Raw genomic sequence first — 25,049 nt, 5'->3', positions numbered from 1 at the left:
AACACAGCTGACCAGATAGCTGATCTGTTTACCAAGCCTGTTCCCGTTGACCGGCACAACCTTCTGTGTCAGCGTTTGTGTTTGGCCTTCTGAATGTTTTCATACATGTCTATGACACCTGCTCGCCCCTTACATACATTCACTGGTCCCTGTCATTGGCTGGCAAGAAGGGGAATTGTTAGATGATTAGTGCCAGCCATTGGCAGTTCCCCAAAAGGGTCATCAGATGGAGGCAAAGAGACTTCTTTGCTTCCACTGATGAGCCAAGGGTCCCAGACCCACAGCCCCATTGGCGAGAGAGTTTTATGGTCAAGGAGGGGCCAAGACCCCCCCATAAATACCTCTGCACAAGGGGCTGCTCTTTGTTCTCCAGTTCTATCTCTACTCCTAACCTCTATTTTAGTCATGTAATGCTAGCTTGTTTTGTTTTATTTTATTTCTCTCTCACATGCAGGCATGAATGCTTTCATGCCAAGTATTTCTTTCTCTTTGATCTATCATGAATAAAACTAATATGATTGCATCTCTGCGTTCTGCCTTTGCTTGGGAGCTCCTTTAACGATTCATTGTGAGTCCACCTCACAGGCCACCCCCTCGCCCTGCTGCCTGGGAATCTCTGTAGCCGAAGGAAGGGCTGAGCCTCGGGCTAGCGAGGCGTCTGGGCCGGGGACAGCCCAGCGCCTCCCCGTCCTGCGGTGACCAAGCCTCGCCCCCCGGGTCCGGCGAAGGCAGGCAGGTAGCTACGATCCACAGCCCCGCCCCGGGCTTTCCTCTCCCTGCTGCGACGGTGCGCTGCGCAGTTCTGGGGGAGGATGGATCCTGACCCGCCGGACGCAAGACTACATGTCCCATCTGCGTGCCAGCCCAGGATGAGGACGGCCGGGGCAGGAGGTTGGGCGATCTAGCGGGAACTCCGGCATTCCCTGCCTGGTCTGGAAGAGCGCGGGGAGGGGGCTGCTCTAACCGACTGCGAGCCCCCTCCCCCCCCCACCGCCTGAGCAGCATTTAGCACGCCGGACCCGCTCCTCCTGTCTCGCTTCGGACTGTCTGCGATTTAAATAGCAGCGTCCAAATTAGCAGCGCTCTGCTGGGGCTCCGAGGGGGGCTCGGGCACCTGCTCCCCCCCCCGCCGCCCTAGGGAGAGGGGGCAGCAGCTGCTTTGCTCGCGGTCCGCGTAGAAGCCTCGCAGCCGAAGCCCCTCAAAAGCGGCGGGGAAGCCCGAGGCGGCGCTGGAAAGTTCCTGCCCGGGTTGCCCTCCCCACATCCGAAGACGAAGGCGGCGCTGGGCGTCCCTTAATGACCTCCGGAGGGCCTAGGACAGCTGGGGCTGGCGGGGGGGGCTCCGTGGAGTCCTTTGGGCCAGCGGAGGGGGGGGTCTCCTTCGCCATCATCCGGGGGAAGCCACGCAGGAGCCAAGCAGCGAGCACGGCCTTTAGCTGCTCTGGCTGTGGACAGTTATGCTCCTCAAGGAAATGAGGCGGGGGTGATGGAGGGGGGGGGCTTGGAAAATATCTGATGGATTCTAAATAAAGCACCAGCCGTTTGTCATCTTTCCCACCAAAGTGCAAAATAGGCCAGTTACTTTATCTGGTGAAGAGAACTAAAATAGGGGTAGGGGGCTCAGAGCGTCCTGGTGGTTCTGTCTCCAGATGGGGGGTGGAAACAGAGCCTCTCCAATGGAGGGGGGGAAACCTGCAGTTGCCTTTTAAATCTCTGCTGTTGCCTCAGCGGCTGAGCTGAGTCCAGGCGAGAGGAGCTGTGCCCCCCCCACCTCTGCATCCCCGCTGACCCGTCTTTCCTGCCAAGGAAGTCTCTCCAGGCACGGCCTCTTCTGCGGGGACCCTCCCAGTGCCCAGGCCGCTTTCTGAGACCCTGCTTGGCCTCTGCCAGTCCCAACCGCTGGCCTGATGTGGCAGTTCGGGTCAGGGTGAGGCCGCTTGCCAGAGGGCGGTGCAGGCTTTTCCCCAGCCCCCAAAGGCTCCCCACAGGGCTCCAGGAGGAGCCACAGCTGGGGCACGAGGCCGGAAGCCTGGCCTCTCTGCTTGGTCAGACTTCAGGGCTCCAGGGAGGGATCACACCCCACGGACGCTTTGTGTATTTGTGTATTGCTGTTGTTTTGGGTTGGTTTGTTTTGGTTGTGTCATAATGCCACTTGACTTCTGGTTGCTTCTAATCATATTGTGTTGTAAGCTGCCCTGAGACTGAAAAGATGTGGCACACACGCATTTAATAGATCACAACAATCATGTTGGCACTGTGGAGAAAAGGGGGGCCCCTGTCCTGGGCCCCCTGGGGTGACAACTTCCAGGGAGGCTTCAAAAGAGGTGCTGCCCAGCTGGTTTCGCTCTGCCCAGCTGCCTCTCTCGCCCCACTAGTGCCAGGCCGGCCGGGGGGGGGGGCTTCCATACCTCACGGGACCCCTTAATGGCTGCTCCAAGCCAACCCTGAGAACATAACCCCCGCTTGGCTTGGCCGAGGGGAGCCACCTCGCCTGAAGTATCCCCACCGTGGGGCAAGCAGCAGAGACTGTCTGCACGCAGCCTCACAGCCAGACGGTCCCTGCCACCCCGCCCTGCCCACAAAACCCTCCCTCCCTCCCTCCCTGCGCCTGCCCTGCCCTGCCCTCTCTGCAGGGCTCCCAGGCTCCCCCCACTTGCCTGCAACGCCCCCACTCCTCCTCTCTCCAACACATCCCCCTGCTTTCCTGCCCTTCTGTAGCCCCCCCCAGTCCTGTAAACCTGCAAGTATATAAACCCTCCCCCTTCTGCTGCCCTCTGTGCACCTCAGCCAAGCGCCCACCTTTGACACCCCCCCCCCCGGCTGAGACTCTGCCCTGCAACAGCCACAGAGTCTGACCCGGATGGCCAAGGGCTTCCCCACCCCACTGCGCTTGCAAAGCCTCCCCACAACACCCGAAGAGACCACCGGGTTGCACCTCCCCACACCAGCCTGACCTGGGGTCAAGGCACCGACCCCACCCGGAGAGCCTTGCGGTGAAGATGCTGGGCTAGGAGAGGGAGACCCAGTCTCTGCCCCCCTTTTGCCCACAGACCTTGCCGGGGAATGGGGGGGGCTCCTCTGGCTGGCTGCCCCCCAGCAGGGTGGTGGTGGGAGGCCTGCGTGTGCCCTTTGGGTCCCTGGAAGGAAGACGAGCCATGGAGGCCCGGACACCCAGGCCTTCCAGCGGAGGCCGTGGCCAGAAGGGATGGGATCTAGCTGGCACACTGGGCCGAGGGAGGAGGTGGGTGCTAGAGGCAGTGCAGCAACCGCAGGGCATAGTGCACCCGCTCGTGCAGGGGCAGCGTCCAGCCCCGCCATGCCAGGGTGCCCAGAGGGAAGGTGGTGCTGCCACGCTGGCGGTCCACGAAGGTCAAAAGCTCCTCCCCCTTGTCCGAGCAGCTGAGCACAATCTTGGTGTGGTCATGGTAGAAATTCACCTGGGAGAGACAAGGGGAGGAGGTCTGTCGGCAGAATTGGGCAAGGGGAAGCCGGCACCACCCTTAAGGGGGAGACCCTGACTCCGTACGGAGGCTGAGGTTTATCCAGCTTTTGAAGGGGGGGGGGGGAAGGCTGCCTCCTTTGGCTCTGTTCTGCTGCCATCCCGGCTTCTCACGGAGACTGAATCCCGGGAATTGTGAGGAGGTTGGGATTGACACAAAGCGGCCTCAAGAAGCCGAAACCAACACTGTCCCCCCCCCACATAACCCAGCAGCCCTTTCCCCTTCTGGGAATCCAGCAGAGCCTCCGAGGAAGAAAGCCGGAGGGGGGAGGACTGGAGATGGTGCAGGCGCCGAGAGGCTGCAAAGATGCAGAGAAGCCAGCTCCCCTCGGCCCTCCATCGCTTCTGCCTTCAGCCGCAGCTGCAAACCCTCCCATGCTCTGATTCTCCTTTGAACAATTGCTGCATTTCTGTTTTTAACCTGTTTTGTGGCTGCTGGCTGTGTCCAGCCACCAGAGTGGCGTCGGCCGCTGCCTGAGGCCCTTCACTCGTTCCAATGTTTGTGCCCGCCTTGTATTGTTCCAGCCAGCTGACCTACCTCTCTTCGGGTGGTTTGACCTCAGGGCTGACCCACGGCCTCCTCCACCCACAGGCGGCCCACTGCGGCTGGGGCCAGGCTCCTACCTGCAGGGTGCCGTCACTGAAGAGCATCAGGAGCGCTTCGTTGGATTTTGCAAAATGCAGGAGGGAGAGGTCCCACGCTGGTCTGCCGGGGTGGGTCTGCCGTGGGGCCCCCTGGCAAAAGAGGCAGGGTCGGCAGGGGCCCAGCCTACAGTGGGGGTGTCCCACAGCCCCCCTCTCTCTGCTGCCCCATACTCTGCCCCTTCCCTCCCGGCTTCTCACCTCCTGCAGCCACCGCTGCATGTACTGGGAAAAGAAGCCAAGGACGCTCCTCTTAGTGGCCAGCCAGGGGGGCACCTCTCGCCACCCAAAGGACACGGCCTTCTCCGCCTCGCTGCGGTAGCAGATGCGCCTGAGGGGGAAGCCAGAGGGGGCGCTGCCGCAATGCAGGCCCTCGCTGGAGCAGCTGCAGTCCCAGGCAGGAGAGGCCAGGCCAGCTGCCTTGAGCACCTGGGGGGGTACCCCTCTCTCCAGGACCCCGACCTGGTCCACCCTGCCCCCCCCTAACCCAGGGGGCTTGGACCTCCGTTGCCCTCACCCAAAGCAGGGACCGTGCGGCGGTGCCTGACTCACAAGGGGGAAACTCACTGGCGCTGAGGGCAAAAGGCCATGTGGGTCCCATCGGGCAGCAGCACCGCGGTCGACCCGTTGGACAGGAGGTAGCCGAACCCGAACTTATTGGAGTAGTCCACCCACTTGGTGGCCATGTGGGCAGGACTGGCACCGGGTGGCAGGCCTTCGGGCAGCTCTTCCACTGCAGAGGGAGGGAGGGAGGGAGGGAGGGAGGGAGAGACGCCCTGCTCAGCTTAAACTGGAGGGAGGCCCAGCACCACCTGCTCCCCACCCCCTGGCCCTGTCAAGTTTCCAGTCCTCCAAGATTTGGTGCGGGTCTTTTCTAGAAAATTCCCATGGAGGTTCTGTGCCAAGGAGAGCACCGGAGCTCCTCACCTGGCACGCTGCCCAGTCACCCCTTCCCAGATGGGCAGGATTTACTTCTTTATCTATGCAATATAAAATGGCTATCGAAAAATAACAGCACAAAAACCGTACAGCCTCCCATGCCACTCAGGTCTTCGGGTCCTGGAAAGGGAGGGGGCTGGGGGCAGCTCCAGAGAGGTCTCGCCCCCCCCCCTCAGGGCTGCCAGGTGACAACACGGAAGGGAGGGGAGCTGGCACAATACGGCCAGAGGGGTCGAAGCCCCCAGGCGGGAGGCTCCCAGCCTTTGGCCGGTCCCTTCGAGTCAGAAGGAGCAGCAGCCGAGGGTCCGGCCGAAGAGGGGACAAAGCCCCCAGGAGAAGGCAAGGCAGACCCCAGGGAGACTGGGGGGCAGCAGCCTCACCGAGTGGGATGGTCTGCAAGCAGCGGCACAGCCGCCGGGACCCCAGCTGGCATCTGTCAGGGGAGAGGTAGACGGACGGAGGGAGGGAGGGAGGGAGGGAGGGAGGGAACAGGGGCGGCATGCCCAGCGCCTCCACTCGCCTTCGGGCAGATGGCTGCGCAGGGAGCCTCTTTGCAGCAAGAGGGGTGGGGGAAGGCAGCTGGGCTCCTGCACAGGCTCCGGGCTCCCCCCTCCGGCTTCCTTCAGGACCGGGGCGGGGGGGGGCAATGCGAAAGCAACCCATGAATCCCACAAAGCAGCGATGCCAAAGCTAGAAGCCCCCCCCCACAACTGCCCTGCAGCTGTGACCTTTGGGAGCAGCCTCCCCCTCTCCACCGTGGCCAGGCCAGTGGGGGACCCAGAGGAGACGCTCTCGAGAGACCGCCCGGCAAAGGCAGTTCGGTGGGGCCCCAATTTAAACAGAGGTGGTGGGAGCGAACCACGATCCCAGCAAAGTGGGAAGGACTGGTTTCCACTGGGAAAGGGACTCAGTCACCAGCACCCACCTGCATGGCTCCCGGGCTCTCAGTTAGTCCCCAATCAGAGGGTCGTCTAAATAATCACGGCGATAACGTGATCGTGAGCTCCAGAAAGCTGCTGAAGTTTGGCGGGACCCCTAACGCAGCCGGGGGGCTTTCTTACCCACTGGGGAGGGGCAGCAGGTCCCAATCCTTGTAGCCGTGGGGATTCCTCCTGTTCTTGGGGCGCAGGGCTCACTGGGGGGAGGGCAGCAGTAGAGGGACACGATTAGATAATAAGCCTGCTTTCTGTAGTACACTGAGGACTAGAAACCTAGTTTGTTAGCTGCAAAGGGACTGGGAGGAGAGCAGGAGACTGGTCTCCCCTCCCCACTGCCCTCCCCTCCTTCTGCCAAATTCCCCCCTCCCCCCTTCCTCCCAAGAGCACTCACCCGCCTGGGGGTCCTGGCAAGGGGAACCCCGGAAAAGGAACATGGCTGCTTTCTGGAAGAATTTTCCAAGCGGGTTTGCGAAAGGGAAAATGGGGGCAGAGTGACAAGCGCGGGAGGAGAGCCTGGCGGGGGTGAAGTGCTGGGGAGAGAGAGAGGCAGAACGGAAGCCGAATTACTAGCTCCTGCCCAGGACCCTCCAGAGGGAGGCTGGGCTCTGCCCCAGTGACAGCTGGGGAGGGGCGGCTCTCCAGACCCCTTTTCAGGGAGGGGGGGCAGACTCCGAGGGGGAGGCTGGGAGGGGATGTCCATGCCCGTCAGGACGGATCCCTGCCACGACCGCAGCAGCAGCTCACCCACAGGAGGCCCTTGGGGGCTCTGACCCACCCGGCGCCTCCGAGGCCAGCCCCAGAATCCGCTGGCCAGAGACACCCCCCCCCTCCACTCTGGAGGGGACCCAACGCAGCCCTCCGTCCCGGGATGGCTGCCTTGCGAGGGGAGGGGGCAGCAGGCCAGAGGGAGCCCCTCCCTGGCTCAAGCTTCCTCCGGGCTCTAAATTTTAGGAGAGCCGTTTAGGCGCTTCTGTTGCGCATTTGGGCTTTGAATTCTGTGCGGACTTTCGTGTTCGCCCTGTTTTAATCCTGCTGGCTTTGACCGATTGAAAGTTGCTTAATAGGGGTCCAGAGACGGTTTTGTTAAGATGTAGTATTATTGTTGCATATTCCCCTCTCCGGAGTTCCTTGGTTTCCCCTTGAGGGCTCACAGCTTTGCCAACTCAGGGGTGCTTCTAGAGAAGGAGCAAAGGGGTCTCTGTGAAGGAGGAGCCCCCCCATCCCCTGAGAAGCCGGTCTTCAGAGCAGCCCCACGTCCTCCCTGGGGGAGCTGGCTGCATTCGGGGGACATGCACACACACTGGCCTCCCCCTCCCTCCGCTTTGGCCTTTAATCCCAAGGGCAGCTGCACCCACCTGGGTGAAGAAGGGGTGGTGGATCACTTCTTCCGGGCTGGGGCGGGCGGCTGGGGTGGGGGCCAGCAGCCTCCCAATCAGGCTGCGGGCGGCTGGGGAGAGGCGGTCAGGAAGGGTGTAGCGGCCCTCTCGGATCCCCTGGAACAGCTCCTGCTTGTGCGTGATCTCGAAGGGGGGGAAGCCGGCAAGGGTGGTGTACCTGGGGAGAAAAGGGACAGGCAGACCTGCCCTGAGCGCCCCCCCCCCCATGAGCATTGCCCAGTCTTCCCCCAGAGGAGCGAAAGGAACGCGCTTCCTTTACCGTGGGGATCACTTACATCAGGGATCCCCAACCCCCGGTCCGTGGACCAGTAACAGGCCGTGGCATGCCAGCAACAGGGCCGCACAAACAAGCAAAGCCCCATCCGTAGGATGCAGGCAGCACACAAAACCACGCACTCTCCCGTCCACGGGAAAACCTCTCTCCAAGGAACCGGTCCCTGGTGCCCAAAAGGTGGGGGACCTCTGACTTACATGATGCAGCCCAGGGCCCAAATGTCTGACTTGCAGGAGTGCCCCTTCTTAGCGATGACTTCGGGGGCCAGGTAATTGGGGGTCCCACAGACCACTCTGTGGAGAAGAAAGGTGAACTCAGAAACATGCATGTAGCTGCTGGTGGGGGGGGGTCAGGTTCTCTATGACAGCATCCCTTGCATCGAGCATGTGCGGGTTTTGCAGGAGGAGGAGGAGGAGGGGAGGAAGTTTCAATCTGGGGGGGGCAAAATGCAGGTCCGCAGGGCAGGTGGGGCTTGTCTATTCTGGCACGTGGGAACCGCTCTCCCTCTCCTCTCGGGCTCCCAACCGGCACGGCTGTGCAGTGGCTTCCCGGGCAGCTCCTTCATCTGCCAGGGATGAATCCGGGCAGGGACGCCAGGCAGGAGAGGCTGCCCTGCCCACTGAGGCTGGCCTAAGGCTGCCATCCTGCCGGGCCTGAGCTGCTTCAGCCAACCACCCCTCCCCCTTCCCCCAGGGGTCCTGGCCTGCCCTCCCCCCCAATCTAGCACTCACCCTCTCCTCCGGCACGGCTGCTCCTCCCGCCTGGCCAGGCCCAGGTCGCCAATCTTCACCTGCATGCGCTTGGTGATGAACACGTTGCCTGGAAAGGGAGGGTGCGGGGCACGCGGCGGTCTGAGGGCGGGTCCCGACTGTGCCTGCACAGACCCTCCTGCCTGCCCTAGAGCTTCCCTGGCCCCCAGCAGCCCCGGGGGCTCCCAGCACCCTCATCCGCCAAGCGGGGTGGGGTCACCCTGGAAGGCACTCGCCCCCTTGCGTCCTGATCTCCTCCTGCCAGCCCAGAGGGAGGGCCCCGGGGAGCGAGCAGAGTGGCCCCGCCCTGGGTGATGGGTGGACGGGGCTCTTGGGAAGGGCTGGAGGTTCTTGGCCGGATTCCTTTTTATTCTGTCGTGTCCTTGCCTGTCTTTTCCCCCCATCTTTTTTATGATTTTGGTTGTTGTCTCTGTGCTGGGCATACAAATGCGACTGATAAATAAAGGAACATTGGCTTCAAGCCACACCAGGAATTTCCCAGGAAGAAGCCTCTTGGTGCCTGGGGCAGACTGTGGGTCACCGCCTAGCACTTGACACACACCCCTCTGCCCCACCCCACCCCGGTCTTTGCCACCTACTCAGTTTGAGGTCACGGTGGATGATCCCTTGCTGATGGAGGTACTGCAGGCCACTCGTGATTTGCTTCAGATAGAATCTCACTTCTGGCTCCGTCAGGGTTCTCCGGACCTTCAGAATGTGGGCCAGGGACTAGGAGGAAGAGACAGGCTGAGGAGGAGGAGATGACGAGGGGGAGGGGGAGGAGGAGGGAGAGGAAGAGGAGGCTCACGCAACAGAAAGAACAGCATGCCTGTGCCTGGAGCTGCCTTTCACAGGCCCGTGCCTTTGGCCCACCCTGTTCTATTAAGCTTCTGACTACATCAAGCTTAACTCATATTTTGCGTCAGAAACTATAGCCAAACATACCAAAAAAACCACTGCAAAAGACAAACTTGAAACAAAAATTAAAATAAGCAAGAAAATGGTAAGAGGACACCTATCTGATCCTGACGAATACAAATCACCGGGACCCGACAGATTACATCCCAGACTTCTGAAGGACCTGGCAGATGTTATCTCAGAACCGTTGCACCACATCTTTCACAAATCCTGGAGCACTGGGGAAGTACCTGAGGACTGGAAAAGGGCTGATGTGGTTCCCATCTTCAAGAAAGTGAAAAAAAATGGAGCCAGGAAACTACAGACCAGTCAGCCTAACATGAATACCTGGGAAAATCCTAGGAAAGATAATCAAAACACAGATCTGCAAACAACCAGAAGTAAACAAAGTTATAACTAGTAGCCAGCACCGGTTCGTCAAAAACAGATCATGCCAAACCAATCTTATTTCATTCTTTGATAAATAGTAGACCAGCGTAATGCTGTGGACACAGTATACTTAAGATTTCAGTAAGCATTCGATAAAGTAGACCACACCTACTCCTTGGTAAGCTAAAAAAAAAAGTGGAATAGACAACATCACCACCAGATGGATCTGTTGGTGGCTGACAAACCGTACTCAACGAGTAGTCCTCAACGGCACCACATCCACATGGAGAGAAGCAAGCAGTGGGGTACCACAAGGCTCCGTCTTTGGCCCAGGACTCTTCAATATCTTCATCAATGACTTAAACGAGGGAATTGGAGGGGAACTCATCAAATTTGCAGATGACACCAAACTGTCAGGAATAGCCAACACCCCGGAAGGCAAACTCAGGATCCAAAACAATCTTGACAAACTTGAACAATGGGCCCTTTCCAACAAAATCAGTTTCAGTGTGGAGAAAAGCAAAGTTTTACATTTAGGCAGGGAAAATCAGGTACAAGTACAGATTGGCCAAGACGTGACTTAAAAACAGCCCCTGTGAGAGGGACCTCGGAGTCCTAGTGGACGGTCACTTAACCATGAGCTGGCAATGTGCAGCAGCAGCCAAAAAAGCTAATACAATCCTGGGTTGTATAAACAGAGGCATAGAATCAAGATCATGCGATGCATTAGTACCACTTTATAAAACCCTAGTGAGGCCACACCTGGAATACTGAAGCCAATTTTGGTCACTATATCACAAAAAAGATGTTGAGAGTTTGGAAAAAATTTAGAGACGAGCAACTAAGATGATGCTAGGCCTGGAGACCAAAACATACGAAGAATGCCTGCGGGACTTGGGTCTGGCTAGTCTAAAGAAAAGAAGAAATACGGGAGACATGATAGCAGTATTCCAGTCTTTGAGGGGCTGCCAGAAAGATGAGGGGGTCTCATTCTCCAAAGCAGCAGAGGGCAGGACAAGAAACAATGGTTGGAAACTGATCGAAGAGAGAAGCAACCTGGAATTAAGGAGAAACTTCCTGATAGTAAGGACAATTAACCAGTGGAAAAGCTTGCCACCAGAAATCGTGGGTGCTCCATCACTGGAGGTTTTTCAAAAGAGGCTAGACAGTCACTTGTCTAAGACGGTATAGGTTCACCTGCTTGATGAGGAGGCTGGACTAGAAGACCTCCAAGGTCCCTTCCGGCTCCATTCCCACTTTTGAACGGGATATGATTTTATAAACTTTATGCATGATTGACTTGCGAGGCCGGTGTGTTGTGCAATTAGCTCACACAGTGTAATAAGATGGAGGGTTTGTGTCACTGTAAGTTGGGGGTGGGGGCACGGAGGGAGGCTCAGCCTATCTCAGTGTACACATGGTTGTACTTTGACAATAAAGGTTCATTCATTCATTCATTCTGCTCTGCTCTGTTCTATGCTCCCCTGACCCCAGGCCCTGCTCTGCTTCCAAGCTGCCCGAGTGCTTCCTTATGCTGACCTCTCTGCGGGCTTCTTGCAAGGACATAAAACAGAGCGGGCAAACCCTCTAGAAACTGCCCAGGTTGTCAGTCTGCTCCTGACTTCTGATTAGCTTCCCCATTAAATATTCCGCAGAGAGAGAGAGAGAGAAAATGGCTCCCCCCCAACCTTCCTACTGCAGTATTCCAGCACCATGTAGATGTTCTCCTGGTCAACGAAATGTCGGTGGAAGCCCACCACGTTCCTGTGCTGAAGCTGGCTGTGCAGCTCGATCTCGCGTTGAACCTGCAAAGAGTTAAGCCGAGTCACAAGGATAAGACGCTTCAGGCACAGGTGCGCATGCAAGAGAGAGCAGAAGTGCTAGAATCAGCTGAAACCCCCGCACACCTGGGGAGGAGACCCAAAGAAGAGGTCCAAAGCCGATACTTGGAGGAAGGAAGGAAGGAAGCTGCGGGACGAGGGAGGGGAAGCAGAGACCCACTGAGCCGAGATGCTCCCTCTCAACTCAGCAGACATCTTCATCTCCCTCCCACCCCACCCCCTTCCTAAAAGGAAGCTGGCTCCATGGGAGCCCTTCTCTGCATCTTCAGACCCGGCTGTCTGCGGGACCCTGTCCCGTCCCCATCCCTTCGTCCCAGAGGCTTGTCCATCCGGGAAGCCTTGTGGGGCTGCCTCCCACTTCTGATCTGCAACCCCTCCAGAACTTTTACTGCCCTGGTCTTCAAGAAAATGGTCAGCCAACAGAAGGCCGCATCATCCCTGGAGTGCAAATGAATTGGCTGGAAAAGGGGGAAGGAGTTGTGTGGACAGTCCAGGTGGGCAGCTGGCGCCTGACCTCTTGATCAGTAGGCTTCAGCTCCTGCCTGGGCACCCTAATTCTGCTGGCCCCCAGTCCAGAGACAGGACAGCCCAGGGAGCTTGCAGCCATTCGTTCATCTATTTATTCCATTAAATGTTCATGCCGCCCCTCTCCCCTGTCAGTTGACTCCAATAAGGCAGGCCTGGCGCTCCCTTTGTGGGAGCTGATCTCCCAGGAGAGGAATCTGGCAGAAGAACACAAATCCCCCCCCCTGCCGCCACAATCCCACTTACCTTTCCTTGGTTGCCCAGCCTTGCCACTCGCTGTTGAGAGAGCACCTTCACGGCGTAGACTCTGTTGGTGGACGTGTCCGTAAATTTGTAGCATTGTCCGAATGCTCCCTGGTGGTGGGGGGGAAGGTGTGTGTGGGGGTGTCACTCAGACGCAACCTCCTTCCCAGAACACTTGGCTTGTTCTGGGTCTGAAAAGACCCCCGTCCCCTCCTTTTGCCCCCCCCCATCACAGGGTTGAAAAGCCTCTGTCTTGCTCGGCCTCTCTCCTCCCGGTGAGGGCGAGGAAGGAAGGGATGGCCAGTCTGTGCCGGCCCCTGCCCGAAGGACGGCGGCCCTTCTGCCACCAGGGCCCCCTCTGAAGGCGGGACTCGCCCTGACATCCCGCCCAGGGTTTCAGTCTTCGCGCTCTGCAGAAGAGCAGCCGATATTTGGGCAGCTTTTCGGGAGGGGGAAAGACGCTCTTTCAAAGCGGGCTGCGAGAGGCGACCCCCCACCGGACCTGCGGCTGCGATAGCAAGCAGGACTTGGCGCTCCGGGCTCCCGGGCCGCGCAGGAAAGGCGGGCCGAGCGGAGGAGCCGAGCGGCTCCAGTCTGTCTCCAGGCTGCCGCCCGTGACCTTGGCTCGCTCGGCGCCTCGGGACTTGGAAGAGGAGACCGGCGGCTGCCCCGCGCCCCGCCGCCCCTTCGCCGCCGCCGCCGCCGTCGCGGGGCAAAACGTTGAAAGCACGCGGTGCGCTTCGCGGCGGCCGCTCCGGTCACCTTGCCGGGAATCCGGCGCAACCCTCGGAAGAGCCGCGACTGCCCTGCGCCCCGCGCAGCCTTCAGGGCGAAGGCGGGTTACCTGTCCCAAAAGCTGCCCCCGCTTGTACAGCGTCCCGGTGCCCGGATCCTCCACGAAGTATTTCAAGGCGTCCCCCTCGGCTCTCCTCCGGGAGGCGGCAGTCAGACCCATTCCGGCCTCGGCCCCGCAGCCTACGGCCAGCTGCCCCGACCCACCCTCCCCCCAGCTGCTCCCCGAGCGTCTGGCCAGCCAGGCGCCCCGGCCGGAGCTCTTATACGGGGCTGGGGGGGGGGCAGAAGGGAGGCGCCGCCGCCGCCCGGGCCTCCGGCCAGTTGGAAAGACCTGCCCGAAGCGCCTGGGGGGTCCCCGGGGGAGGGAGGGGCCCTCGGTCTCCCGCTCCCTTTGTGTCGGGCGGGGTGGCGGAGGCGGCTAGATTTGGAAGAGGACTTTTACTCCGACGTCCGTCCCGCCGTCCCAAGAATCCCCCTCTCGCTCAGCCCAGGCTTGCAAGGGGGAGACCCGGGTCCCAGTCCAAAGCTACTTTCGGCTCGGGGGGGTGGGGGGCTCCTGATCGATCTCCGCCGGCGCGCGCTGGCCTCTTCCTAAGGCAGACCGTGGCTCTCTGGGAAGGGGGGCAGCGGCAGGGGCAGCGGCCCATCACCCCCCCCGCCCCGTCCCAGGGGAAAGAGAGCTGCCTTGGCGTCCGGTTTCGGTCCAAGCAGGGCTTAGGCGGGCCAGTTGGATAACGGAGCGCCGCCCAGGGCAGAGGCACGCGGCCGGCTTCAGACTACGTAAGTCTTCCGTTTCTGCGGTATCGGAGCTCGAGAGTTTAAATCCCCCGGGAAGGACTGGGGGAGGGGCAGCTGCAGGGCTCAACTTGCCCCGAGGTGCCATCCACTGGGGGGGGAGCATGCGCGGGGAGGGTGGGGGAGAGGATGCACAGGCACCCTTGTCTTCCAAGCCAGAATTTGCCCCAGTCCCATCTGCGGTCCTCCTTACCCTGCCCAACCCTCGGGCTTCCCATATGGACCTTGGGCGGGGCGGGGGGGGGGGGAAGGCAAGTCTTCCTGTGGCCGTTAGCCACACACAGAGAAAGACACCAGTGGCTGGAGTGGACAGCATAAATGGCTGCCCAAAGGCTTGAAAGCAGCCCAGGAGAAAAATCCTCTTCCCCCTCCCAGCTCAGAGGATTTTGCACCCCCCCCAGAACCAACGGGGGGGGGAGGGGGGAGGGGGGAGCTTCCACCATCCCAGGACAGGCACTCTGAACTGCTGTTCACCATTTGTCACGAGAGTCCAGATAAAAATGCAAAACATTTATTTGAGTTGTACAAAATGCTTCGTCCAAAAAAATGTATTACAAATTGCTGAAAGACACTGAGCATGCATATCCATAAGAACACAATAACAACACAAGAGCATCCAGGTCGGCTTCCTCCCGAAGACACTATGAATGCACTGGCCAACATTAGGTGCCCCCCCCCACCACCACCTCCAGTGACTCCTTTCAGCTGTTCCCATTTTGGAAGATGAAACTCTCCAGAAAACAAAAAAAACAGAACACTGCTACAAAAATAGACTTCTAATAACAAAGAAAAGGGCTTTGTATCAAGTCAATGCTCACCTCTCCACAGGGGGTGTCAGAAAGGTATTGCTTGCAAAATGTAGTGTAACCCTGCAGGGCTGGCCCAGCGCCCCCAACACTCCCCCTGCAGGGAAGGTGCCCCGGGGTCAAGGCAGCGGAGAGAGGCGGCTGGAGAGTCCAGTCCAGTCGGTGGGGTGCCTGCCGGCCGCGGGTTTTGCTGAGGAAAGCTGCTGCTGTCAGCAGTGAAACTCAGGGGGGTCCAGAGAGCCCCCCCCATATCCAGTGTTCTGTAATCCTTTTCACAATGATTCACTAAACTTTTAGTATTTCAACAGGGTGTTAAGACTTACCAATAATTATGTGTAAACATGGGCTTAAAATACACTTAAAGTCACATTTTGTTTAAAGTACAAAGCAAGGCGTATTTCCAGAGCAAACCAACCAGACCACGTCACAACCAAATGCAGATCAGGGGCTAAATGGATTTCCCAGTTAACCCAGAAAGGCCTTCCAGGGAGCAGAGCGAGAGGAGAGAAATCAAGGCAGGCAAAGGCCTCTGGTGGTTCTCAGTCCCCCCACCCCTCCAGGTCCGGGTTGTCTCCAAAGGTGCTTTTCCCAAGAGGCAACTGGAGTTTCTTTGTTTTTCTCTCTGAAGACATTTCGCTTCTCGCCCGAGAAGCTTCTTCAGCTCTGACTGGATGGTGGGGAACGGAAGGACTGTCTTCAAGGAACAGAAATCCTTCAGACAGAAAAACGAAGCAACTCCAGTTGCCTCTTGGGAAAAGCACCTTTGGGACAGTCAAGGCAGTCCAAATATTCCCCCACCGCAAGAATCTGCACCTCGATGTGTCCACTATTAGCTTCCATAAACTGTGGGGAAGGATACGGACGTCTGTGGGTGAAGAAAGGCAGGCAGGACTATCGGAGGGGGATGCCCTTGAAAGTCCCCCCCCCTGCTTCCTGTGGACAGATCAATGGGGAAACCTGCCCAGCCTCTTATGTTGGGGGGCCGGCCCCAATTAAGCGTCTGGGCGGGTGAAGGGGGGGGGGGAGTCCTGGGTGGCAGCTGATGCGCTGCAAGGCCAGAGGGTCCACAGCCCAGGCACCACAAGGATGGACTCGAGCAGACACCCCCACCCCCCAATTCTGAGCCACACAGGAAGCGTGGCTGTGGCCCATCCTGCCTCCCTCCTGCAAACGGAAGGGGAGGATTATTTGGGGGGAGGGGATCGACAAGAATTGATGCAACCTTAGCCCACCTCAAGTCCCCCTTTCAGCTGCAACACTCGGGGCTCCACAGAAAGCGGGCCAGACCTCCTACTTCTAAAACACACTTACATTAATTCACACTGATCAGCACATCCTGCAGCATTGAAACATCCCTGGAGCGCTGCTGCTTAAAGGCTATTCTTGTGCTGCTGCTGACTTCCTATTCAAATCCTGCTACAAGCCGAGCACTGCCTGAGACGGAGATATCCACTCCTTTCCTTTTTAAAATATCTTCTCTGATACCACTTCTTCCCGCTGCCAAAATGTCCTCACGCCGGAGCTAAAGCCACAAGGACATCACTGAAATTGGGGGCGGGGGGAATTCAGGTCAGAAGCCCCTTTGGGGGATCGTCCCAAAGGCCCTTCCGAGCTTCTTTTCGATTTCAGAGCAAGCGGGTTGCCCGGCGGCCCAAAGGGAAGGTCAGTCCAGTCCCCGGGACGGGTGCCAAGGGTAAGAGCGGGCAGCCCAGCCCGTCCATCTGGCTGCCCTTGGAAATGTAGCCCACTGAAATTTTCAAGACTCTTTTTTCCATTAAAATTTTGTTGAATTTTTAAAAAATAAATAAAAAGAAGAACCGAGGCAGCGTGTTTCAAGCCTAGTGTTTGAGGAGGGAGATCAGAGCTGAACACAAACATCACATAACTGTTAGGGTTCCGTGTTTGGGCCACGAGAGCAAGCCAGCATTAGGGCGTGTTTTGTCTGAAGGGCGAGGAATCCCGGCTGAAACGGCCTCAAAACACTAATCTGGAGTCCCATCGCCCCACATAAAAGGTTGGCGAGACCCAATTCCACAGGTATTTCTCTGACCTTCCAGCAAAGAGCTGGTGGCGGGAGGGTCCTTCACAGCACCCGGGGCAGGACAGACCTCCTCCTGACTCAACCTTATCCCGAGCGGTGGAGCAGGCGTGTCCCGGCGTCACCAGGGGCTCCTGGGGGGGGGGGCTCCGGAGCCCAACCGGTCCTTTGCTGCCCCTCCCAGAGGAGGCTCAGGGAGAGCCCCCACCTGTGCCCCTGCCACGGCTGGGGGCTAAAAAAGCGGCCGCAGGGGCAGGAGGGGCAACCGGGCCCAGTTCGGACCAACCCACTTCCTGCTTTTTAAAAGTCAGTTCGGCTCAAAGTAAAAATAAACCACAGAAGGCTTAGAAAAATAATTTCCCATAAAGGTAGGCAAAAGAAAAAAAAGGGGAGGGGAGGTGGGAGGCAAAAGACGACGGTTTCCTTCCTTTCACATGAGGGCGCATCCTCTGGAGGTGGTCCTGGGGTCCCCCTAGGACAAAAGGAAAGGCAGCCTGAAGGGGGGGCTCCCCCGGGGTCCCTCCACCACGCTCTGGGGGAGGAGAGCCAGGGCTCCCCCACATGAAGGGGGGGGCTGTGTGTGGTTCTGAGGTCCTCTTGCCAAAGGCCCCCTGGGGCCCCTCCAGGCGAGGGCGTTCCCCCTAGGGAGCAGAAGGGGGGCTTGGGGGGGACACCTCCCACCCAGGAGTGGCCCGGCCTCGCTCTTCCCGCTGCCCCCCTCAGCCGAGAGGAAAGAGGGCCGGAGAGAAGCCGCTTTCGGAAGCTACCTGCTGGTGGAAGAGATCTTCCTCCCCAAACTCAGCAGCCTCCTCCTCCTCCTCCTCCTCCTCCTCCTCCCCGTTCTCCTGCAGCCCGGCCGTCATCTGGGTCAGACTCCGCACAGCCACTTCCTAGCAGGGAGAGGAAGGAGAGCAGCCTCAGGAAGGGGACACCTAGGACCAGGGAACGCACCCCCCCAAACACAGGAAGCGGCAACATTTTCAGCCAGCCCTCCCCCCCCCCGGCAGACCTCTCTCTTTCTGCCAGTACAAGCAACCCGAGGAGTCCAGTAGGGCTCCCTTCAGCGGAGAGGCTCACTACACACACACACACACCACACACCCCTCCTCTTCCTCTCCCCCAGCCCAGTTCCTGCACCCCTTTCTGCTGAAGACCAGAGGCGGAAGGCCGGAGTGCAACCGTGGGTGGCAAAAAACGCTAGGACGGCTTCCCACGACCCAGAATCTCCCCTTCTTCTGGATAACACAAATGCGAGACACCTCTGGGCACGGAGTTTGGGAGGGCCCGGGTGGGTTACTACTTCTCCTAGCACCTGGTGTGGGGAGGGTGCCTCCCAGTTCAGATCAGACCATCTCCGAGAGCTTTCCTTCCCTGGCGTCGTAGCAACGCTTTTGATGTGTTTACTGGCAGTTTTTTGCGCGTCTTCTTCCTTTTGCTGCCCCCCCTTCCTCCACCCCCTCTGTGCCCCTCCCCCAACGTACCTCTCCCTCGGCATTCACCAGGCACGTGTGGATGTGGTCCCCGGTGCCCCAGCTGCCCTGGTTCTTCCAGACCAGCACTGAGGGGGGGCTGTGTGCCACCCCAGCCTCCGTGGCCCAGATCTAGGAAGACAGACAGGTTGGCACTTGCCCAACTCTCCCATCCTGGCCAGCCAGAGCCCACCCGCAGCCTGGCATTGGGCACCTCTCGGCTGTGTGTGTGTGTGTGCGCGCGCGCTCACAGGGGGTGTTTAGGAGCAGAACTCCCATCTAGTGGAGGGGCTGAAGAAACCCTAAGGGCTGACCTGACCGCTAGGAGGCAGGGCAGGGCAGGCTGCTCCGGGACTTACCGTCACCGTCTGCCCGGCCCGGAGGACGTACTTCGGAGTAAACTTGTACGCAATCTCCTCTCCCTCCCCAACCTTCCTCTTCAGCCTCCAGTTTCCGAGCGACTGGTCCTGTAGAGGGAGGCGGGGGGGGGGGGGTGTTAGCCCTTGCCCAAGCAGCAGAGCCACGGGCAGGAGGCGCAGAATGCAGCCCGGCGGGAGTTTCTCCGGGTTCAGGGGAGCCTACCTTGTCAGAATGGTTCTTCAGCTGAACAAACTTCCCCTCGGGGTCCACCTCCTCGATGCCGACGCTGCCCTTGGCCGAGGCCTGCTGGCTGACCCGGAGGCTGCTGCCGACGCTGCCCCTCCTGCTTGCAACCCCGGGGGGCGTGCGCCCCAACAGCTCCTCCGCCTCCGCCCGCTTCCGCTTCCCCCGCAAGGAGCGAGCGCCCGCGGCGCTGGAGGAGGTGGCCCGGGAGACAGTGATGCGGGACGGAGGGCTAGGGGACAGCTTGAGCCTGGCGGGGAAGCAAGGGGGAGCCATGTCCTCCTCCTGGCGGGCAGAGCCACGCCTGGGACCCCCGGCCCTTCTCCCCCCTACCCACCCGAGGGGCTGCTGCTGCCGGCCGCCTTCCCTGGGCCCGTCCAGCCAGGAGCGCCCACCTCTCCTCTTCTCCTTCCAGCAGCTTCCGGTAAGCGCTGATCTCCATGTCCAGAGCCAGCTTGACGTCCAGCAGCTCCTGGTACTCCATCAGCTGCTGCTGCATCTGCTCCCGCAGGTCCGCCATCTCCCGCTCTTTGGTGTCCAGCATCTTCCGCAGCTTCTCCTGCTCCCCAGCCATCAGCTCCTCCAGGTCCCGCATCCGCTCTTCTGCTGTGCTCACCTGAGGGGCGGGGGAGGGGCCGTTAGGGCCCCCCAGTTTCCTTCCCCAGGATGTCCTCAAGGCAGAGGCCCGGCTCTGGAGCTTGCTCCTCTCCAGGGGCCCTGGGGCCCCTCATCAGAGGTGAGGCCGTTCTGGAGGGTCCCTCTGGACTCGCGGGACTGCAGCAGGCGGGCCGGCCCCACCCGAGGCAACTCCCCCAGGCAAACCCGAGCCTGGAACCGGCAAAGGGGAGGAGGGAGAGAGACAGACCCCCGCATGCCTCACCTGCTTCTGCAGCCCGGAGAGCTGGTAGCTAAGAGCCTCAATCCGCAGGCGGGCCTCGTTCAGCTCCTCCCGAGCGGCGCTGGCTGCCCGTTCGTTCTGGTCCGAGCAGAGCTTGGCGTTCTCCAACTGAGGAAAGGGCACAGCACCCGTTGCCTGCTGTGTTTGTGGGCTTCTTGGCGAGAGGCCACGGCCCCCCCTCCTACTGCCTCCCCCTCCCCCGGGAAGGGCCTCACCTTGGCCTGGTAGGTCTGCTCCAATTCCAGCTTGTAGAGCTGCACCTGGTGGTCGTGCTGCCTGCGCAGGTCTTCCAGAGCTTGGGCAATTTTGGACTCGTACTCCTTCTGGCAGCTGCTGTCCACCTCCACCAGGTGGCGCTCGTGCCACTTCTGCGTCTCCCTCACTTCCTGGGAGGGGGGGGCTGGGTCAGCACCAGGGTTCCCCTCGCAGGGGGAGGTCTTCAAGGAGCAGCCCCCTCCCTGGGGGGGGCGCTGGAGGCCTGGCCCGGAGCCCCTCGCCCGGCCCACCTCTTCGAAGATGCTCTTCCTGAAGTCCAGCTCCTCTTGCAGGCTCTGGCAGCGGTTCTCCAGGTCCACCCGCAGGAGGGTCTCCTTCTCCAGCTGCTGCTTGGCCACGGCGTGAGCGTCCTCCGACTAGGGGGAGGCCAGAGGAGAGCGTCAGCCGGGCGTTTCGGACTCTCGCGGAGGACAGCTGTTCCTTTGCCAGGCAGGCTGAGCTCACTTGTGCAGGCAGGAGAGACTGACATTCCCCCCCCCCCCGGCCAGGGAGCACCTCCAAGCCTGGAGAGGCCTTCCTTGGCCCGTCCAAACCTCTCCCCCTCCCCAAGCGGAGCGCAGAGCTCCCGATGCTCCCTCCAGGTGGCCATTGGAGCCAGCGGGTCCGGTCCACGGCAGGTCCGGTCCACGGCAGCTGCCCATCGCCCAGAGAAACACCCTTCCCCCCCACCCCGTCCGAGCACCAGCACCTGCCCCTCTGGCTGTCCTGCAGGGGAGGGCACAAAGTGGGGGGGCAGCCACATCACAAACCCCGGGTTCAGATGAGCCAGTGAGCCTCAGATGAGAAAGGGGAGCCCTCCTCCTGGGTGGCACCACAGGTGCTCCCTGGCCCCCTCTGGGGGAAAGAGCTCAGCGCAGCTCTGCTCCACAGACCTCCCCCCAAACAGCCTCCCCCACGCCAGCTCAGCAAACGGCGGGGGGGGGGAGCAGGAGGCTGCAGGAAGCTCTGGGGCCGAGGCCTCTGGATAAAGGGTGTTTCCAGGCCAGTGGGGCGAGAGAAAGCCTGTCAATCCCTCCAAAGTCCCTGTAGCTGCACCCAATCACAGGAGAGAAGGGACCTCAGAGGCCATCTAGTCTCAACCTGCTCCGTGCAGGATCCACTATGCATCTGGTCACCCCAGGCAACACTTGGAAGACCTATATTCCGAAGGAAAATCCACCCACCGTGGCCCCGTTCTTTCAGCTCCCTTGACAATCCAGACCCCTCTCCAATCTCCCACCCTATTTGACTTGAGCCCCCCTGAACCCCCCCCCCGGAGTTTGCCCCAGGGCTCCCAATGGGGCCTGCCACCCGATGAGCCGCTGGGCTGCCCAGGAACCCTGGGTGGAAGCTTGAGCCTTTGGGGGGCACCTGGGGCATTCCCCACAGGGACCAGGCCCCAAGGGGGAGGGGGTCCTTTGCCAGCCTTCGCTCTTGACCGCTCAGAGAACTGCAGCCGGGCCTCGGCAGCAACTCTCCTCATCTCATTGTCTGCTCCCTGCCCGGTCAGGGACCGCCGGAGGCCAAAGGGCTTGGCAGCTCTGCGCTCCGTTTCTCCTTGTAGGCCGCTGTGCTATCTTTTTCCCCAAGGTCCACGGCACAGAGGTAGCTTTCCACGAGGGAGATTCACTTGCAGAAACCCTTCGCATAGACTCCGATGACATGGCCACAAAAACTCACACCCAACTGTCATCTCATTTGCGGAAGCAAATTCACCAAAATCTCTCGCTGCTGCCCGGCCTCACTGGGCACGTGTGTGGTGGTCTGTGATTTCTGAGGCTGCCCAGAGGAAAGGAGCCACCCACAGGGACCATTCTGGCTCCTCTCTAAGCTGCTGGACCGTTAGAAGGAACCCCCCCCCCAATCCCCTGCCACTTCCTCACTCGGCAGCTGCCCTGCGGCCTGCCACGCCTGTACCTTCGCCAGCTGGGACCGGGCATCAGCCACCTCAGCCTCCAGGCTCTGCTTCTCGCTCAGAGTGGCCGTGAGCTCTGCTTCACTCCGATGGAAAAGCACCTCCAGCTCCCTGATGCGGCCCTGGGACGTGGAGCACTCGCCCTCCTTCTTTTTGTAGCTAAAGAGAGAAGCAAGAGGGCTCAGCTCAGGGAGGAGGCAGAAGAGAGCCCCGGCCACCCCCCTCCCCCAGTGCTTCCAAGCAGCCAAGACGGGGCAACCGCTGGGTGCTTCTGAGCTCAGACCAGCCCGTTCCCTGGGCGGAGGGCAGAGCGAGCGGCGGGAGGCCCACGGGAGAGAAGCCTGGGGGGGGGGGGCAGAAAGAGTGCAGATGAGTTCAAGCAGAGGCATTTCCCTCGGGTGTTTAATTTGGAAATACTCCTGGCTCCTCAGGAGTGAAGGGGCTCCAGGCTTTTGGCTGTCTGCAGGGGCCAGGACGCGTGCATCCCTGGGCTGCCCAGGCTCAGGTGGCACCTCCGCTACGGGCAGCAGCATATGGGCACAGAGGAGGCTGGCAGAGCGCCACTCTCCAACTCAGCTGCTGCCCTTCCGTGGCTCCCCAGGCTGAAGGCGAGCAACTGCCGGCCAACCTCCCTGCAGCTGCTGTGGCAGCCGGAGAGCTCCAGGCGCTTCTTGCAAGCAGGGAGAGGGGCTGAGAGATCTCCCCAGCAGGCCCAGGGCGGACAGGGCAAAGCAGCAGCCTCTCCCCCCCCAATGGGGACGGGATGAGGGCAACGGGCTTCCACAGCTCCACCCCGATCAAGTGGGGTGATCCAGGGGTTACACTGGACTCTGCGGGGGGGGGAGCCCCAGAGGGGGGGTGTGAGAGAGAGACACCCCAAGGGAGAGGAAGGGGGTCCGAAGGCAAAGCGCCAAGAGGCAAAAACCCCTCCCCCTCCCCCAATCCGGCCGCTGAGTGCCAGGCAGACCAGAGGGGGCCGGAGGGCCAAGAGCCGCCGCCGCCGACCCCCTCCCTCCCGAAGAGAAGCCGGGCTCCGGGGCGCCTGGGGGGGGGGGGCTGGGGCGGGACCCCCCGCCGGGCCTTTCCCCGAGGGAGCCGGGCCCACCTCCGCCGCAGCTCCTCGAACTCGGCGCGCAGCTTCCCGGCCTCGATCTGCAGCCTGGCCCGCTCCCGCGCCGTCTCGTCCAGCGCCCGCCGGGTGTCGCCCAGCTCGGCCTCGTAGAGCGCCTTCAGGCCGGTCACCTGCCCCGGGGGGAGGGAGGGGGGGCGGAAGAGAGGGGGTGAGAGGGGGGAGGGCGAGGGGGGAGGGGGGCCGCCGCCGTGACGCCCCCTTTCCCCCCCCCCCGCTCACCTCGCGCGTGACCACCTCCTCCTTCTCGGAGACGCGCAGCTGCAGCCGGTCGTTCTCCAGCTCCAGGGCGCGCACGCGCTCGATGTAGAGGGCCAGCCGGTCGTTCAGCCGCCGCAGCTCCTCCTTCTCCTGCAGCCGCGAGAGCCGCGAGGGGGGGGAGGGGGGCGTCCCCGCGGGGGAGGGGGCGGGGGGCGGCGGGGGGGCGGCGGCGGCCGAGGCGGACATGGCGCGAGCGGACGGCGCGGGTCATTCAATCGCACAAAATGGCGGCGCGCGCCAACGGCCGGCCGAAGGCGACGCCCCTCGCGGCGCCCCTCGGGAAACGGGCCGCGTCCAATCGGAGGGGGGGAGGCCGCGCCCGACGCCTGCTGGGGGATGTAGTGCGGCGCGCGGCCGCCGTCTCGAACCCTCGAAGCCGGCGGCCTCCGCCCGACCCGACGGGGCTTCCCCTCCCTGGGAGGCGGCGCTCGCTCGTCCGCAGAGCCCTCGCCCCTCCCCCCGCTCGCCGCGGTGCCTCGGAGGGGGCCGAGCGGGACTCCGGGGAGCCGAAGGGTCGTTGCTCGGAGCGGGTCAGGCTGGATGGCCTCTGGAGCGTCTGGCCGGAAGGGGGGGCGGATCCCGGTTCCCCTTTGCTCTGGCAGGAGGGCGGCGCCCCTTCTTCCTAGGAACTGGGGATTCAGCGCCACGCGTGTCGGGTCCGCGTTCCTACGGGCTCCCCGTAGAACCTTTGCGTGTTGTCCGTGCGCGTGGGAACGGGGCGCAGGAAAGAGTAGAAAGAGGAGGAGGCGCGGAGCTCGTGTGGAAGGGCTTCTTTATTAACTCACAGGGACACGAGAGCGAGGCGCGCTGGGGGGGCTGCGACGGGCTCTGCTTCCCGGGGAGGGGGGCGCTCCGGAAGGAAGGAAGGAAAAGAGACCCCCCACACGCAGGACCCCCCTTCTCCCAGCTGTGCCCTCCCCCCCGCTCGGGAGAAGGTGATTTTTATGGCGGGGGGGCTGGCAGAGCAGACTCCGAGCCAGAAGGGAGGGCAGGAATCCGCGCCGACCGACCGAGAGCCCGGAGGACCCCTCCTCCTTGGCCGGGGCCTGCCTCGGATTGCTGGTCTGGGGAGGGCGAGGGGATCTTGCCAGAGGTAATGCCAGCGAAGACTTGTGTTCCTTTGGGTCTATACTGGCCCGTTTCGCACAACAGCCCTGCAAGGTAGGCTGGGGGCAAGATCACCCGGGAGGTCCCGCGGCTGAAGGCCGACGTGAACCCGGGCCGTCCCAGCCCAGTATCCCCGCCCCGTCCCCACGCTCTCTCGGGCTGGGTTCGCACTAGACTGGAGAAAGCGCAGGTCGCTGGCTCGGCTCCCGCGGTGCGGCCCGTGTCCCGAAAGAGACCCGGCTGCCGTTGGGTGGGGGCTGCTTCCCACGATGGAGCCAGGTGGGGAGAGGGCGGGGGGGAAAGCGGGAAAAGGCCCTTCCCGGTGGGGGCTTGCAGTCTGAAAGCTCTTCCCCAACGGGGGAGGGGGGCTGGCGTATCGTTTCGGTCGGAAGAACCAGATGAAAAAAGGCCTGCCGGCCCCCACGTCTGTTCTCCGCCCTCCTCCCCGTGGGAGAGGAGTGACAGAAGAAGGCCTCTCCCTCCGCGCCTTCTCCTTCCAGGCCGGGTGCCCCCCCCCGGGAAGCCCTCTCGGCCCGGCCGAGGGGAGCGGCTCAGCGGAGGCCGGCTGCCCACGGCCAAAGGAGGCGCCGGCGCCAGCTTCCCACGGCCCGCTGCGGAAAGGAGGCTCGGCGGCCAGGAGGAGG

At 61.3% G+C, this 25,049-nt stretch overlaps 2 protein-coding genes across 2 annotated transcripts; both read right to left on the bottom strand.

The window, feature by feature from the left end:
• Positions 1-2,217: 2,217 nt before the first annotated feature.
• On the bottom strand, positions 2,218-13,776 carry LOC308660183 (inactive serine/threonine-protein kinase PLK5-like; the record flags this gene model as incomplete). Its single annotated transcript, XM_081314414.1, has 16 exons — positions 2,218-3,437; positions 4,124-4,234; positions 4,343-4,472; positions 4,709-4,874; positions 5,461-5,513; positions 5,597-5,700; positions 6,142-6,215; positions 6,410-6,548; positions 7,374-7,572; positions 7,887-7,982; positions 8,421-8,508; positions 9,038-9,167; positions 11,414-11,530; positions 12,338-12,445; positions 13,179-13,547; positions 13,660-13,776. 16 exons carry the CDS (start codon positions 13,774-13,776, stop codon positions 3,249-3,251), a joined length of 2,190 nt encoding a protein of 729 aa, XP_081170540.1. The 3' UTR covers positions 2,218-3,248.
• A 643-nt stretch (positions 13,777-14,419) lies between these two features.
• LMNB2 (lamin B2) lies at positions 14,420-23,890 on the bottom strand. The gene is made up of 12 exons (XM_081313076.1): positions 23,260-23,890; positions 23,014-23,150; positions 21,911-22,067; positions 20,245-20,370; positions 19,954-20,124; positions 19,721-19,846; positions 19,236-19,456; positions 18,820-19,090; positions 18,597-18,704; positions 18,250-18,369; positions 17,536-17,658; positions 14,420-17,240 (listed from the first exon to the last, which is right to left on the bottom strand). The coding sequence occupies exons 1-12, from the start codon at positions 23,482-23,484 to the stop codon at positions 17,199-17,201; spliced, it is 1,827 nt and encodes a 608-aa protein (XP_081169202.1). The 5' UTR covers positions 23,485-23,890; the 3' UTR covers positions 14,420-17,198.
• Between the last annotated feature and the right edge of the window lie 1,159 nt (positions 23,891-25,049).

Source organism: Vipera berus, assembly GCF_964194415.1.
Source record: "Vipera berus genome assembly, chromosome: 1".
NCBI classification, from domain to species: Eukaryota; Metazoa; Chordata; class Lepidosauria; order Squamata; family Viperidae; genus Vipera; species Vipera berus.
This window is presented reverse-complemented; position numbering and strand designations above follow the sequence as displayed.

Bases quoted from the DNA above. Each gene is read 5' to 3' on its own strand.
- LMNB2 (XM_081313076.1), bottom strand. From the start codon at position 23,484: ATGTCCGCCTCGGCCGCCGCCGCCCCCCCGCCGCCCCCCGCCCCCTCC. The intron at 20,371-21,910 runs GTACAGGCGTGG...GCCTCCCCCTAG, and splicing joins CCCGGTCCCAGCTGGCGAAG to TCGGAGGACGCTCACGCCGT. The intron at 20,125-20,244 runs GTGGGCCGGGCG...CCCCCCTCCCAG, and splicing joins GGAAGAGCATCTTCGAAGAG to GAAGTGAGGGAGACGCAGAA.